Source organism: Euleptes europaea, chromosome 6 (assembly GCF_029931775.1).
Source record: "Euleptes europaea isolate rEulEur1 chromosome 6, rEulEur1.hap1, whole genome shotgun sequence".
NCBI classification, from domain to species: Eukaryota; Metazoa; Chordata; class Lepidosauria; order Squamata; family Sphaerodactylidae; genus Euleptes; species Euleptes europaea.
In genome coordinates, this window is record NC_079317.1 from 25,639,432 (window position 1) to 25,655,341 (window position 15,910).

Consider the following 15,910-nt stretch of genomic DNA (forward strand, 5'->3'; position numbering starts at 1 on the left):
TTATTGGTTCTTGAAGGTTATCCGGGCTGTGTGACCGTGGACCACGGTCACACAGCCCGGATAACCTACAAGAACCAATGAACTCTGACCGTGAAAGCCTTCGAAAATAAATATTTAATTAGTAGTAATGAAGAGCCCCGTGGCGCAGAGTGGTAAGCTGCAGTACTGCAGTCCAAGCTCTGCTCACAACCTGAGTTCGATCCCAACGGAAGTTAGTTTCAGGTAGCCGGCTCAAGGTTTACTCAGCCTTCCATCCTTCCAAGGTTGGTAAAATGAGTACCCAGCTTGCTGGGGGTAAAGGAAAAATGACTGGGGAAGGCACTGGCAAACCACCCCGTAAACAAAGTCTGCCTCGTAAACGTCGGGATGTGACGTCACCCCATGGGTCAGGAATGACCTGGTGCTTGCACAGGAGACCTTTACCTTTACTTTTAATGATCACAGCAGTTCCAGAATAACAACTCGATCTTCTTAGTGGGGTTGGCGGTGTTATAGATTTTCTCCATCTAATTTTTTCCCTCACACCTAGATGAATTCCCTTTTCAGAACAAAATTCTTCTCAGCAATGTCAGCTCCCAAATTTTGAGGCTCTTTTGGTATGACACATTTGGTGGGACCACTTAATTTGGAAGAGACAGAATGCAAATTTAGGGTTTCCTCCGGTTCTGTAATGGACCATCCTGGTGTAGTGTGCGAAGAGTCCTCATTGGATGAAGAGGAGGACAACCTGTCCCCAAGCCCCACCTTGGCAGACACTTCCTGTGATATGGGGGTCTCAAGGCCTTCTTGAAAGGACTCTGAGCCAGCACTGATATCACCCCCTGAGATAGGCCTGGAGGCCCCAGCATGGACCTCCCTGCAACCAGACCCTCCACTATCTCCCAGTGAAGCAGAGGATAGGGATAGGGCTGAGGCATGGACCAGGTGTAGGAATGCTTGCCTGGCAGCTAATGGCCTCCCCTGTGCTATGCAAATACTGGAAAAGACTGATATCACCATAGGATCTGGGCCCCAGACAACACATTGTATAGCAATTAATGCATTTAAACAATGTAACATTAAATCATTAGACAGAACAATTTATTTGAATGAAAGATTTTATTTTGGAGAAAGTTTGGCCACAGCTTAATTGTCAACAGCTGGAATGCATTGGCGCAGCATGTGGGCTGAAGCAGTAACATCATTTGACCCCAATGCTCCTGATGTCATCCTACTTTCAGCGCACCCGCTGGATAGCATGGAGATGGCAGAACACGGGTTGCACCTGGACGTCAGCCACTCCGTGATTCCTCTGCCACTTGGGAGGAGGCTGCTTGGACAGCCCTCCAATAGGGCATATCGTTCCCTGAGCCTCCCCCAAAATCCCTTAATGGGACCCCCCCAATGGGGAAAAGGGGGCGCGCAGGCTGCCTTTTCCAAAACTAATTCCAGCCCACTGCTAAAAACTGCCGAAGCTGTGACGATTAACAATTTTAAAGCAAAACCTTAAACATAGGGAGGGACAGGCAAACCTGAAGGCAGTCTGCGCAGAGGCAGAAGCGTGCCTCTTTAAATCCAGTCTCGCCGGACCGTCCTCCTCCCCCCGCCCTGAGCGGCAAATCCAGACTCCGGGCGAGGGCCCAGAAACGCGCTCCTCATGAGTACTTGCAGGGAAGATTGTTTTCTCTCCTCCTCATAACAACCCTTTAAAGTAGATTATGCTGAGAGAGCAAGTGACTGGTCCAAGGTCATGCAGCAAACTTCCACAACAGAATAGGGATTTGAACCTGGATCTCCTAGCTCCTAATCTCACACTCTAACCACTATACCACACTGACTCTTGGGGGCACAGTTGACTCTCAAAGATAAAGATGGTGCTCTTTGGGGGTGGGGGAAGAGCCTTTGAGGCTCCTAGATTTATGTGTTGCTGAATTGTTGGATTATTTTTGCCCTATTTGTCTAATTATCTTCATTAGTTCTGCTGAAAATTAATTTTATTTGTATTCTATACTTTAATTAGTTTGATCTGCTTGACATTATAATTATTGTCAGCTCCCTGTGGATTTGGTTAAATTCAAATGCAGAATAACAATATTTTGAATTAATTCATTAAATTACTTACATGGGTACTTCATGCTGAGTAAGAATGCCTAGGGTTGCCAATCTCCAGGTACTAGCAGGAGATCTCCAGCTATTGCAACTGATCTCCAGCCGACAGAGATCAGTTCACCTGGAGAAAATGGCCACTTTGGCAATTGGATTCTATGGCATTGAAGTCCCTCCCCTCCCCAAACGCCAACCTCCTCAGGCTCTGCCCCAAAACCCTCCTGCCAATGGTGAAGAGGGACCTGGCAACCCTAAGAATGGCACCAGTTTGCTTCTTTCTTGATCTTGAGGCCTCGGCAGATAAACAATTCTCTTAATCTCTGGAAAAAACACCCTGGCTTTATGCTATTATGCTTGGTTTAAAGCCTAGTCATGATGGGCTCCTCTCAAAGTCATGACTACCCACCTCAGATTAATAGGTTATTTGAAGAATGTAGCTCTGTAAATTAAAACTACAGATGGCTCCTAGTATGTTCACAGGCAACTAATTTCCCCCCTGGATCACTGATGGTGTGCCCTATTGCAGATACACGGCTTCTTCTAAAACTTCTATGCATTGCCCACTTGTGGCAACTACTACAATCTAAACTGAAGATGGGAGGCAATAATCGGCACTAAAAGCTCAACTGCATTTCCATGTTATTTTTATTTTTTAGTCTGGTAAGTGGCCCATTTCTTCAAAGGCACCCAGATATCTTGTAGTACACGCCCAGTATTACAGCTATTCAATGTGATATCCCCATGTTCCACCCTGTGACACCACAGGAGCTCACTAGGATTGCTGAAGTCTGGCAACTGGTGGGAATCCAGGGGTGGCTGGGACATGGGGGGCTTGGAAGAGACAAGGATGCAGAGAGGTTCTGCGTGAAAAAAGGAAGCCAGAGAACTGTGGATTTAGATGGAGGAGGTCTTGAAACTGGTATCATGAAACTACATTCCTGTGTCTTTCTTGTTTCCTGAGATTGCCCCCTCTTTTTAAAACAAATTTCTTCTTCCACTTCTTTTAAGAAAGTTTCCCTACATTGGAAAAATTTCCCTCAATGTACACATGCCATTCACAGAAGAGGAAAAAACAGTTGTGAATTTGACAATAGCTGTGTTAATTTGTGGCAGCCGAAACAACAATCGTGTGACAGCTTAAAAGGCTAACAAATGTGTTGTTGCATGAACAGTTGGATGTATCTGATTAGCATTTAAGGCTTTTGATCATGCTAGATGTTGTACATCCCTGACCTGGATGGCCCAGGCTAGCCTGATCTCATCAGATCTCAGAAGCTAAGCAGGGTCAGCCCTGGTTAGTATTTGGATGGGAGACCACCAAGGAATACCAGGGTTGCTGTGCAGAGGAAGGCACTGGCAAACCACCTCTGTTAGTCTCTTGCCATAAAAACCCCAAAAGGGGTCGCCATAAATCGGCTGCGACTTGACCGCACTTTACACACACAGAGAGAGATGTTGTACACCTGTGATTCTTATATTAATGGTTGTTATTTTCTTCCTATTTCCACAGAAGGTCACCTGTCATTTATTTGACAAGCAGGAGATAGATTCTGAGCAAAACAGAAGGAAGAATCTAGTACTGTATACTTCGGCAGGGCTTGCTCCCACCATAGAGATCTTCAACAGTAGTTACTCACAAGTTTTCTACTTCAAAATGCTTCTGGTAAAACATAACGTTACAAAACAACTTTGTTAGAATTAGCAAGCAATTGGGTTGGGCGGTGGAATCTTGCTAAGAATAGCGAATTCCTCTAAACAATTTTTATGGGTGAAACTTACTCCCTGCAGTTGTAAAACTGGAGGTGGGTAGGAATCTAGCGTCCTGATCATGGAGCTTTTACTGCAAAATGTAGGCGTATTTTGCATTTGTTTCAATATTGTAAAGTACCAAAGGCCTCCCAGGTGCCTTGCTGGTGCCACCAAAGCGGCAGCTTGCCAGAAAGAAGAGTTGGCGCCTGGTCTCTGCTGTGCTTCAACACTCTTCTTGTAGATGAGAAGAAAATGGTAAAATCAAATTGCATTGTAGTACATTTAAAATATGTGACTCTAACAGGGTAAGACTTAAAAACTTTATTGCTGTAATTTCTTAAACAAAGGCTGAAGATCAGGTTACCTGGTCTCTTAAGGTTCCCCGACAAGACATTGCACATAATACAGGTGAGAGCTTGTTATAATTTTATCATATTTTCCCTCATATACTGATGTTTCCTTACCTTAATTACTGCCAGAGCTACAAGGTGATTATTATCTTCTTTGTATGATTATCCTACCTTTCGCATTTCTAAATCTTGTGGATTTGTAGACTGTGTTCTTCTTTCTCGTTAATCTCTTAACTAGTCTGAACCTATTTAATTTGATTTTTAAAGATGCAATCCAGCCAAAGTTTAAATTCTACTAACTAACAGTACTAACTAATCAACTAACTAATTCTTACACTGAAATTCATGGTATGTAAATTGCTTGTTAGTAGGGGCCTTAATGTCCCAGACTAGCCTGAACAGAATTTGGCAGCTAATTAGGGTCAGCCATGGTCAATTCTTGATGGGAGACTACCAAAGGAGACCAGGATTTCTGTGCAGAGGAAAACAATGGCAAACCACCTATGATCATCTCTTGCCTTTAAAACTCCATGAGGGTCACCATAAACCAACAGAAACTAAACAGTGCTCAGCTATTAATATTAAAGTATTTGTTTGGTCAGCCCATGTCCATTGTTTTTGCAAGATAACGCAGTTTTACACATAGGAATTACTCATTCTGTTCAGTTATTGTGGAGCGAGTCCCCCCCCCACTGCTCTGGTTGATTTTAAAGATTATTTTCACAGCCCCAGAGGGAGACCCTAAACCTCATTGTCTATTCCCTCCTTTCCTCAAAGAGAACCAAAATTCTCATAAGTGAAATAGTTCCCCCTTTGTACCTTGTTTTAGCAAATAATTGGTGATGATGATAACTGTAAACATCTTTAGTTTATATTGTGACAACCTGGAAAATGTTTACTATATTCAGGAAAAACAATGAGAAAGGATTTTTGTTTCATTAACCAGAAAAGTATGAAACAACATTCTTTATAACAGGATTTCCAATATTATTGTTCCTGTGGACATTTTTAGAATTTTGAGAACTATTGCTGAGCATAACTACAAACTAATTCCCCTGGGGAGCCAAGCAAACCAGAGAATGAGGTCAATCATGAAATTATGATGAGAGGTTCAAAGCCAAGTGTCCACCTATGAAGGCAAGGGATTCCAAATAGGTCATACCTAGGGTTGCCAGGTCCCTCTTCACCCCAAATGGGTGGTTTTTTGGGTGGCGCCTGAGGAGGGCAGCGGGGGGGGGAGGGACTTCAATGCCATATAGTCCATTTGCCAAAGCAGCCATTTTCTCCAGGTGAACTGATCCCTATCGGCTGGAGATCTCCAGCTAGTACCTGGAGGTTGGCAACCCTAGTTGTACTAGAAGATACATAGCTGATGATACAGTGTAATGGCTAGGGTTGCCAGCTCCAGGTTGTGAAATATATGGAGATTTGGGGGATGGAGCCTGAGGAGGGCAGGGTTTGGGAAGGGGAGAGACTTCAGTGGGGTATAGTGCCATAGAATCCACCTTCCAAACGGGCCATTTTCTCCAGGTGAACCGATCTCTATTGCTGGGAGATCAATTGTAATTCCAGATCTCCAGCTACTATCTGGAGGTTGGCAATCCTAGTAATGGTCCCTGGGTTCTTCTGAAGCACCTTTGACTCCAGTGAGGTACCAAAAGGTATCAAGTTAAGGATCAGTGTTTTATAGAAAAAAATCTACTAACAGCATACCGAAATGGCTCAAATATGAAAGCAACTTATAGACTTCATTCTTGTTTGTTTATATGACTAATCTGTCTTCTTTTTGTTCATGCTGTTCGAGCAGATGTTGCTCCAACAGAACAATGGTATGTAAAATTCAATATGCATCACGGATTGAATATGTTTACTACTCAAGGAACTCTACTGGATATTGCTCGAGGTAAACTATAGCTTGTGTAGACTGGTGTATTTCACCAGTTGTTATGATCATGGTGAAATTAATCACTTTGTATTCATTCAGTGAAAGCCTTCTGAACATATTCAAAAGCTGACTGTTGGTATTCTCAACTGTATTTGGAGATAAAGTCCACCTGGGTTATTCATCCTTTTCATAAGTTGCCTTATATTAAAGAAAGATGAAGATGTAGTTCTCTGGTGGATGTAGTAGTTCTCTGGTGGATGTAGCATGTTTTCAAACATTCTTTCAAGTCTGGAGACTGAAAAAAAGATTAATCAAGACTAAGCCAAAACACAGGGAACAGTGGTCTGGAATTAAATTAACATTTTGAGAATGACATTAAGTTGTCTACAACGAGTACAAAACTGTTTACAAAAGGAATTCTTTTTACAATAAAGGTTTACGAAATGGAAGAAGGGGTTTTTTTTTTTTTTTTTTGAAGGGCTAAGCAAAAATTGAGGGAAGGACAAAATAAAAATTAGGGGTCCTGTCCACGTTGGGGGGTAGGAGTTAATAGCCACCCGCCTGCATGTTTTTAGGATTAAGTCAGGTGACTCTTATTCTCACTTGCAGCATGTTGGCAACTAAGTTCCAGAGCTATAAGTAGCTATAGGATTACTTCCTTGTTTTAGTCATTTAGCCTTCCCAATAAAGGGCTTGAGCAGCAAATTGCCAGGTGTTAGTGAGAATCACTAGTCCTGATAGGTTGCACCTAATAGCATAAGGCCCTGACATTCATATTCACTATTTTTGAGCCAGGCAACCCGTTCCTGAATGGGGGAGGTGGATTCGTGGTGGCTGGGAACGGCGCAGCCACACTGCCTTCTCAGAGGCTTCCCAGCTGCCACAGAGGGGGGAAAAGCTTTAAAATAATTTTAAAAAGGGGAAAAGGGGGAAATGCCCCGTAGTGAACAGCCACCACTCAAGTGGGCATTCCCAGGGTGAGAGTTTCTATAGGCTTCAACTTTGGCGGGAGAGAGGGATACCAGATTCCACTGCTTTGGATGGAGTGATAATAGAATTTTTTGGATATTGTTTCATTGTACTTCTTTGGTGTTTGGATTACCAATTTAATTATTAAGTCCTACCTATTTTTCAATGTGTGCTTCATACTGGTTTGTGCAAATAGGTGTATAACTCAGCCCCACAAACTTTAATGATATAGTCTAGCACTGTTACCACTCAACTACTCTTTCCTTTTTTGAAGTGTAAGTAAAATATATTCCTGCTTTTTTGTTCATTAAACCCCTTTTTTTTTCCTTTTTCACAGAGCCTATTCTTCGGTGGAAATTACCTAATTTGGTGAATATAAGCAAATTGATACCCCATGTCTTGAAAATGAAAGTGACAAAAAGCCCTTGTGCAAGTGATGTGGCTATAATTGGTTTGGTATTTGATGAAGAAGTTGATGGTAAGTGCAGTGTATTCAATAGACAAGTGTAGGAAGGATCCACTAAACTAAACAGCTTCTGTTTCTCAGAGATACATGATAATTGTTGTATCTATGACAAAAACTAGTTCTTACAAGGTCTGCTTCATAGAAACATGTCTCCAGAGTAGGGTTGCCAGCTGTGGGTTGGGAAATACCTGAAGATTTTTAATGGCATTGAAGTCCCTCCCCAAACCCCACCCTCCTCAGGCTCTGCCCCAAAAACCTCCCGCCGGTGGAAAAGAGGGACCTGGCAACCCTATTTTTCTGACAGATTTATTTTTAAATATTTACTCATTTCTAAAATACAGTTCTTATGGGATCTCAAGTGTGTGGGTGCTGAGCCATGGAACCTATAAAAGGTATAAAACTTTGAGCAGAAGCCTTCCCTCAAACTTTCTATGAAAGATAGGAACAAAGAAAACTGTACTTAGATGTAGGTTACGTGCTTCTTGCACAGCACACAACATTTAAGAATTGTTCTGCCTGCAAGGGGAAAATCCCATGCACAAATGGACTTAGCATTTGTCTTTTATGTTTGGGGAAGGCGCATAAAGGGGACTTCTGCCAGCATTGCCTTAAGTTTACAAAACAAGCAAGACATAATCATGATAACAGATTAACATCTCTATTGTGAAAGCCCTCTTCTTATTATAATCGCCATGCTTGGGTTCCAGAATATTATTATTCGCGGAGAAGTTACCGAAGCTGCAGCCCAGCCTGTCTGCTTCGATGGTGCAGGGCGTTGCACTCTTGGCATCGAGAGGCAAGGCATTCCACTCATTGGCCTCAAGAGGGTGCCTGCACTCCAGATCAAGAAGAGGATTTTGCTGGAGCACTATACCGAGAGTGTAGTGTTTGCACTGCCTCTGAGACCAGACAAGCTTGAAAATTCGGAAGTTTAACTGCCTAAGCAAAATTTCACTCAACCTACACAAACCAGAACAACTTACACTCTGTAGAACAAACAGACAGTACATGCAGCCTTCACATTCAAACACACACTATGCTGAGTCTCTGCCTGCTGCATCAGTATCATTCTTGGATGGAGAGCAAGAGTTGTCTTCAGATTCTGAGTCATATGATAAAGCTTCTGGTTCCTCCCCTACATCTCTGGTTTCTGAACGAAACCCTCCCTCACCATAAGAGGACTTAAAAATGTATACTGAACAGTTCACCAAAATGGCTAATGTATAAGGATTGGAAACAAAATGACCACCACCACCAGATCCAGTATTTGGACTACTGGACTCCACTGCTCAGACCCCAGAAGCTTTGCCAACGCTGCCAAGTGTACTGCAGGTGACAAAGGTTGCATAGGGCGGAAGCATTCAAATTGACCAAATGTATGGTAGAAGTGATGGCTTATATTCACAAGAAGACAATTGTAGTCTGTCCTTACCTGGACGACTGGCTGCTAGTTCATATGCCGGCCCAGACTTTGCTTCAGCACCCGTGGACATCACTGCAGTTGCTGGATCAGTTGGAGTTGAAGGTGAATGCAAAGAAATCACACTTCGACCCCGTGCAACATCTGCAATAGTGCAGTTCACAGGAGCAGATTCAACTGCAAGCTGGGAATTCCTGCCTTGGGGCAGAGCAGAGGGTATCAGATTCCTCAGAGTCTAATCTGGTGAATGGGATTTGTTTCCCCCGCACCTACGCACGGAGCCAGCTGGGTGACCTTGGACTAGTCACAGCTCTCTCAGCTCCACCTACCTCACAGGGTGCCTGTTGTGGGGAGGGGAAGGGAAGGTGATTGTAAGCCGGTTTGAGTCTCTCTTAAGTGGTAGAGAAAGTCGGCATTTAAAAACCAACTCTTCTTCTTCATGAGACAGGTTCTTGCTTAGTCGGAACAAAAGGCAATGACAATTCAGAGATTATTAGGAGTCGTGACATCTACCACAGGGGTAACACATTATGTGAGATTGAAGATGAGAATGTTGCAAATGTGATTTCACAAAGTGGTCAGTCCACAAATTTAGAAGCAGTCCACTGCTCTGTGTGCACCGAGGTTAGCGTGACACTCTCTTGTTTGGTGGCTCAATAAGACAAGTTGTTAAGAGACACCAAATTCATCAAGACATAACCTCAGGTCACATTGACAACAGATGCATCACTTTGGGAATGAGGAGTGCGGAGCCAGGGACATTCGGCGAGCCAGGCTTAGACTCACCGAGAGGCTGCAATTCACGTCAACGTATTGGAGCTTCTTGCTATACTCAAGGCAATTCAGGCTTTTTCTCCCATCATCAGGTGCATGTCAGTTCAGGTGGTGATAGACAATATCTCATCAGTGTTTTATATAACCTTAGGCAGATCATGAGACAGAGGCCATCTTCTGGGCATGAAGTACGAGTCACTGGGTGTGAGGTGGGGAGGTAGTTCAGAATTTCCTGCATTGTGCAGGGGGTTGGACTAGATGACCCTGGTGGTCTCTTCCAACTCTATGATTCTATATGTCACAGGATACAGTACTCCCATTCCCCTCCGCCAACCAACAACAAATGCAGAGCAAGTATTATACACTTTTAGATGTTAAAAGGGCTTTTTATATTGATAGAGCCATAGCTTTATGTAGGGATCCACATCTTTTTGTCTGCTAAAGGAGGGAATAGAAAGGGTATAAAGATCTCATCTCAGCATTTGAGTAAGTCGAATTGATATCGTAGAACTGCAGTGAAGCCACTGCCAGAATGTCAGAGCTCATTCTTTGGTTTGCAAAGTAACTGTGTTTTGCACAGCTTCCAAGTAGGGAAAACTCCTCTATTTTGTGGATGGCCTTGTTAGGCTGCCTTACTGATAGGAACCTAGTTGTATACTGGGATTCTATTTTCACATGGCTATTTATTTTATTCATAGGAATATATATAGCAGTCTCTTTGTCTGGATTTACAACTCGGGATACAAGGTGGAGTAATATGACAGATACCATTTGTGTTAACCTTGACTATGGTAATTCCTTCTAATTCTCAATACCTTTTTTATAATATTTGTATTTGTTTCTTTTTATTTATAGTATGCCCTTTTCCATTGACTTAGGGCATGTAACAATTTTGTTGAGATATTAAAATACAGAGAGAAAATTAGGCAGAGAAAAGTAGGGGGAGAAGGAGGAACAACCAAAACATGAGCAATAGAATTCCTTTCCTAAATCCATGACTCTGGGTATTATTTATGTATTTAGATTTTTAGCCCAACCTCAATCCCCGGCCAAGGCCAGCTAACAACAATGCTTAATACAATAAAACCTGGTAAAATGCTATAAAATCACAATGTAAGTAAAACAATTTAACAGTCCCACACATCATAGAAGCAAAGTAATACAACAGACGGCACTCATTTTTAGGAAGTAGAGACCGCTATAAAGCTTGGAAGCAGTCAGGACCCCACATTTAGTTAGAACCATTTATAAACAACATAAAAGAAAAAAGAGGTGGAGGTAGGGAGGCCAATACTGATGGAAAACCTCAACTGTAGGCCTGGCAGGACAGCTCTATTTTGCATTTAAATCATCCCTAAAGTCTGGTCTTTCCAAGGGGCAAGCCACTTAACACTGCCTCAGAATTTAGGCCCAAGATGCAGCCACGAGTGAGCAGAGCAGCATCCAAGAATGTTAGGAGTTGTGGGAAATACATTTACTGTTGTCCCTTTGGGTCTAGTCACTGCTGGGTTTGCTGGTGTCAGAATTATAATCCCCTACTAGCATTGATCCCGGGTAGGGTTGCCAACTTCCAGGTAGTAGCAGGAGATCTCCTGCTATTACAACTGATCTCCAGCCGATAAATATCAGTTCGCCTGGAGAAAATGGCTGCTTTGGCAATTGGACTCTATGGCATTGAAGTCCCTCCCCTTCCCAAACCCTCCCCTCCCCAGGGTCCGCCCCCAAAACCTCCCACCGGGGGTGAAGAGGGACCTGGCAACCCTAATCCCTGGTGCCTTCCTGGAAAGGTAAAGAGGTAGCAGGGTGAATTTTGTGCCAGGAAAGTTCTACAACCTGTCAAAATTTCGAAGACAACATTGCCTTTATTAAAAATTTTAAGTTGAATATATTTAGGGTTTGTAGGACATTCCCTCCATATTAACCCAATTTAAATGCCCCAGTCTGAATGAAATGAGAACAGATACACCCCTTTTTACTTCAGTTGATGTACATAAAATTAAAAAGTGGCTTCCATCTTGTAAATTGGGATTCGAAGGCGGACCCCAGCTCTTAAAAGGCTGAACACTGATATATTTTACCCTGAATACACTTATTCATCCTAACCTACTCGCATACTGCCAGTGAGAGCTTTTCTGCTGATCAGCTGATAGGTGATAAACAGTTGCTGAGCAATGCAGTACAAAAAACAGTCCTCGGATCAGGCCCATAGGCAAGAGTGATAAAATTATGGGGAGGGGAGGGGAGGGGAGGGACAGTACTCTCCTTAGTTTCTCCATAAATGTTTAAGACTGCAAAGCAGCAGGGACATTGCAACAAAAAGAACACATCTGAACAGGTACTCTGGCATGTTTCATTCAAATCAATATACTTCAGTGGCATGATTTAATGCATACAATTAGGATAAAGTACAACTTAATTTAAACTGATCAAAAAGTAACTGCCAGATATGCCAATGTTGGCTGGTCTTTCCATAGCTTTTACACCAATTAGTCATTGGAAAGCAAGAACAATTTACTTTTTACTGACAAGCTGGATATATTATTGTCTGTGTCCTTACACTGTATTATATCTTTTGCAATAAATAGGATTAGAAACTTATTTTTTAAAAATCAAAGCTGAAGATCTAGAGAGAGGACTAGAACTTGTCACAGAGGGAACAGGCCCGCCTGAGTCCTATAGCACCCAGCCTCGCCACAAATGCACAACTGGTACATAGGATAACCTGCCAATTTGTGCATCTTGTCCATCAAGTTTGATGAATAGATAGAATAGGGCTAACGTAAAGAAAGGGGTCACATTTATTATTCAAAATGCATATATAATTTGGCATATGTATACAAAGAAATGAAAGAAGACAGGAATGGAACAAATACAGCTGTGACCATTACTCATAATGTCTTTTCTCTTCTATAAGATTGCTCCGATTTAGGACTTTTGGACCTCGTTTTAACCAACACTCGATTAATCTTACTTACTACACTGGGACTATTTATCAGTGAAGATTTGCGCTATGGAAATTTCCATGAATTAAAAGTACGCATGCCTGCTCTAAGTGATACATATTTTAAAAATCTAATTGTCGCAGTGAGTTCATCCCTAATAGTGATTTACAAGGCAACCCTGTGTGTGTGTTAAGTGCCGTCAAGTTGCTTCCGACTCAAGGCGACCCTATGAATGAAAGTCCTCCAAAATGTCCTGTCTTTGACAGCCTTGCTCAGATCCTGCAAATTGAAGGCTGTGGCTTCCTTTATTGAGTCAATCCATCTCTTGTTGGGTCTTCCTCTTTTCCCGCTGCCCTCAACTTTTCCTATCATGACTGTCTTTTTCAGTGACTCTTGTCATCTCATGACGTGACAGTTTAGTCGTTTTAGCTTCTAGGGTCAGTTCAGGCTTGATTTGATCTATAACCCACTGATTTGTTTTTTTGGCAGTCCACAGAATCCGTAACACTCTTCTCCAACACCACATTTCAAAGGAATCTATTTTCTTCCTATCAGCTTTCTTCACTGTCCAGCTTTCACACCCACACATAGTAATAGGGAATAAAATGGCATGAATTAATCTAGTCTTGGCAACCTAATCTAATCCAAGGCAACCCTACTAAAAATGTTTTCCACTTTGGTTTGCTGAGGAGGGTACAATGCCACAGATTCCAACCTCCAACTCATCCATTTTCTCCAGGGAAACTGACATCTGTAGTCTGCAGGTGAGCTGTAATTCTGAGGGATCCCTAGGTCCCACCTGGAGGCTGGTACATATGACAAATGCTCCTTCTGCACCTGGATAAAGACCCTGGCCAGGGTCCATGACTGGTGGAGCCAGAGCCTGACCTGAAGGTTTCAGCACTACAGGGGCACATAGGCCTGTGGGACTAGATCCAGGCACAGGTCTGTGGGCTACTGCTGTGAAGGTCCCTGCCTCCATCCATGTCACTATAGGGTTGCCAGCTTCCAGGTGATGGCTGAGGATCTCCCAGTATTACAACTGATCTCTGAGCGACAAAGATCAGTTCCCCTTGAGAAAATGGCCACTTTGGCAATTGGACTCTATGGCACTGAAGTCCCTCCCCTCTCCAAACCCTGCCCTCCTCAGGCTCCAGCCCCAAAATCTCCAGTTATTTCCCAACCAGGAGTTGGCAACCTTACGTTACTGTAATGGTAACATGGCTACACCCAGTGTGGGCCATGGGTGTACACAGATGATGTGTTCATTCTCAAATGCTGTTCCCAGCAGCACTATGGTGGGGGCAGGGTGCACCCAGCCTGGTATGGCCTGCAAGCGCCATAGGTGGGATGCTGCAAGCCATATGGGATAGCTCTGTCCTGCATCTGCCCATAGCCATCACTGCAGCCCCTAACAGGTCATGGCTGAGCATGTGATGGGTCCTGTATGAGCAGGGGCTGGCCTACAGCACAAATCAGTCATGGGCCTGGTGGAAGGTGGAAAAGGCCCCTTCCATTGTGAGTGCCACCACTGCTGAAAATACACAGTAACGCAATACACTAGACTTACTATATGTTTTCCTTCTACCAGGAAAACATCAAACTTGGGGGGAGGGAAATTTAAATCAGGAATATGGTATGGGGAAAAAGAATTAGCCCTCCCCTGTTCTGTAACCATGATTCAAATTGCCCCCACCCTTTTGCCAGCAGTCTCTTCTTTATTTTTTCCTTCAGAGCAAAAGATCTGGTCACAGGTCTTGTGCTGACTCTGCTAATTTCATCCTCGGAAATTAATTTTTTTCTTACCCTTAAGAAAACCATCACTCACTTAATTTCAGTCTGTAGCCTGCAGTCAGAGACACAGAAGCAGAACCAGTAAAATGGCAGCAGTTCTAAGCTCAGGAAGAAACAGGCAGATTGTTTTGTGGAGCAGACTACACATTACACCACAGCTGCATGTCACGAAACCCTGGCAGATGCTTTTCTATCCAGGGATCTCTCTGCATTGGAAGAGTGATTGGGAAAGAGACCGATTCTCCCGCCAGCCACTTTTTAACTGAAGCCCTTATCTGCTTTTCCTCCCCTCAATGGAATTTTATCCTTTTGTTTTCATGGAGAATGTAGGTTTGGGACATGGTAGGCCTTTAAGGAGCTGTGCTTTGCAAAGGTGAAGGGGCTGTCAGGGCTTGAGTATAATGTGCAGTTTGCCCCACTCACTTGAACCAAAGGTGGCTCTCGCTTCTATCGGTTTGTAGTGTAAAACAGAGCTATTCTGCCAGGCCTATAATTGAGGACAGCCGCAAGAAGATCCATCTTTACTGGCTTCCCCATCACGTCCCCATCTTGAAATCTGGGGGGCTGATCTGCTGACATTTGTTGCTGTGGCACCTAGGTTTAGTTACGACCATCTGAGTAGGGTTTTAATGGTTTTAATGATTATGGTTTTAAGGATGTACTGGATTTATATATTGGATGTACTTATGTTTTCATTATTGTTATCCGCCCTGAGCCTGGCTTGCTGGGGATGAGGGCAGGTTATAAATTTGAAAAATAAATAAATAAATAAACGTAAAACCTTCATTGGTCAAATACTCGTTTACATTACTGGTATCACTCTTCCCTTCTTCCTCTGCATTTACGTGGAACGTATGTTAACATAAATGGTGAAAGAGAAGCTCAAAGGCAATTTAAACCTTATGTGAAAATGTTCTTAATGGTATTTTTACTGCAATCAATAGATGGCTTTGGACAAGTCTCTGATTTATTGGTGAAGACCAGCATTTTGAATTGTAACCAGAAATGCAGTGGCAACAGTTTTTATACTGGCAAGACATATTCAAAGCTGCCTGCTTCCAGTCAGTAATGTGTTCAGTTCAGTTCAGTTTATTTACAGTCATTTGACCAGCAAGTATCAGTACAAAATTTACAATTTTAAAGTCAGTAATGTGTATAATTTTATTTTCCTGTTTTCTCCTAGTTCCACAAACCAAACTTATGTGGATTTGAAATGGTAAGAAATCATTAAATGTTGATTATAGCATTCCTAAAGGCAAATTGCACTATACAGAAAAATCGCATTATACAGGAGAAATAAAATAATCTGAATTTTTTATAAACCCTTGTGTTTTTCTCCAAGTAAGTGTGCTCATGATCACAACCTATACTGTACACATATAGTTTCACCCCAAACCTGTGCTGTGTAAATGTGTAAAAATAATAACAAGAAGGGCTGATACTACATGCTAATCTTCATAGATTAACATTTCTGTC

General features: G+C 42.7%; 1 protein-coding gene across 1 annotated transcript in view; it reads left to right on the top strand.

Moving 5' to 3' along the window:
- The first annotated feature begins 1,159 nt into the window (after positions 1-1,159).
- The window catches only part of CATSPERB (cation channel sperm associated auxiliary subunit beta), a 70,201-nt gene continuing 55,450 nt past the window's right edge, over positions 1,160-15,910 (top strand). Inside the window, exons 1-7 of the mRNA XM_056851835.1 lie at positions 1,160-1,270; positions 3,596-3,748; positions 4,182-4,242; positions 5,992-6,087; positions 7,376-7,516; positions 12,613-12,731; positions 15,618-15,650. Of these exons, the coding sequence (XP_056707813.1) occupies positions 1,160-1,270; positions 3,596-3,748; positions 4,182-4,242; positions 5,992-6,087; positions 7,376-7,516; positions 12,613-12,731; positions 15,618-15,650 (714 nt within the window). The remainder of the gene's footprint in view (positions 1,271-3,595; positions 3,749-4,181; positions 4,243-5,991; positions 6,088-7,375; positions 7,517-12,612; positions 12,732-15,617; positions 15,651-15,910) is intronic.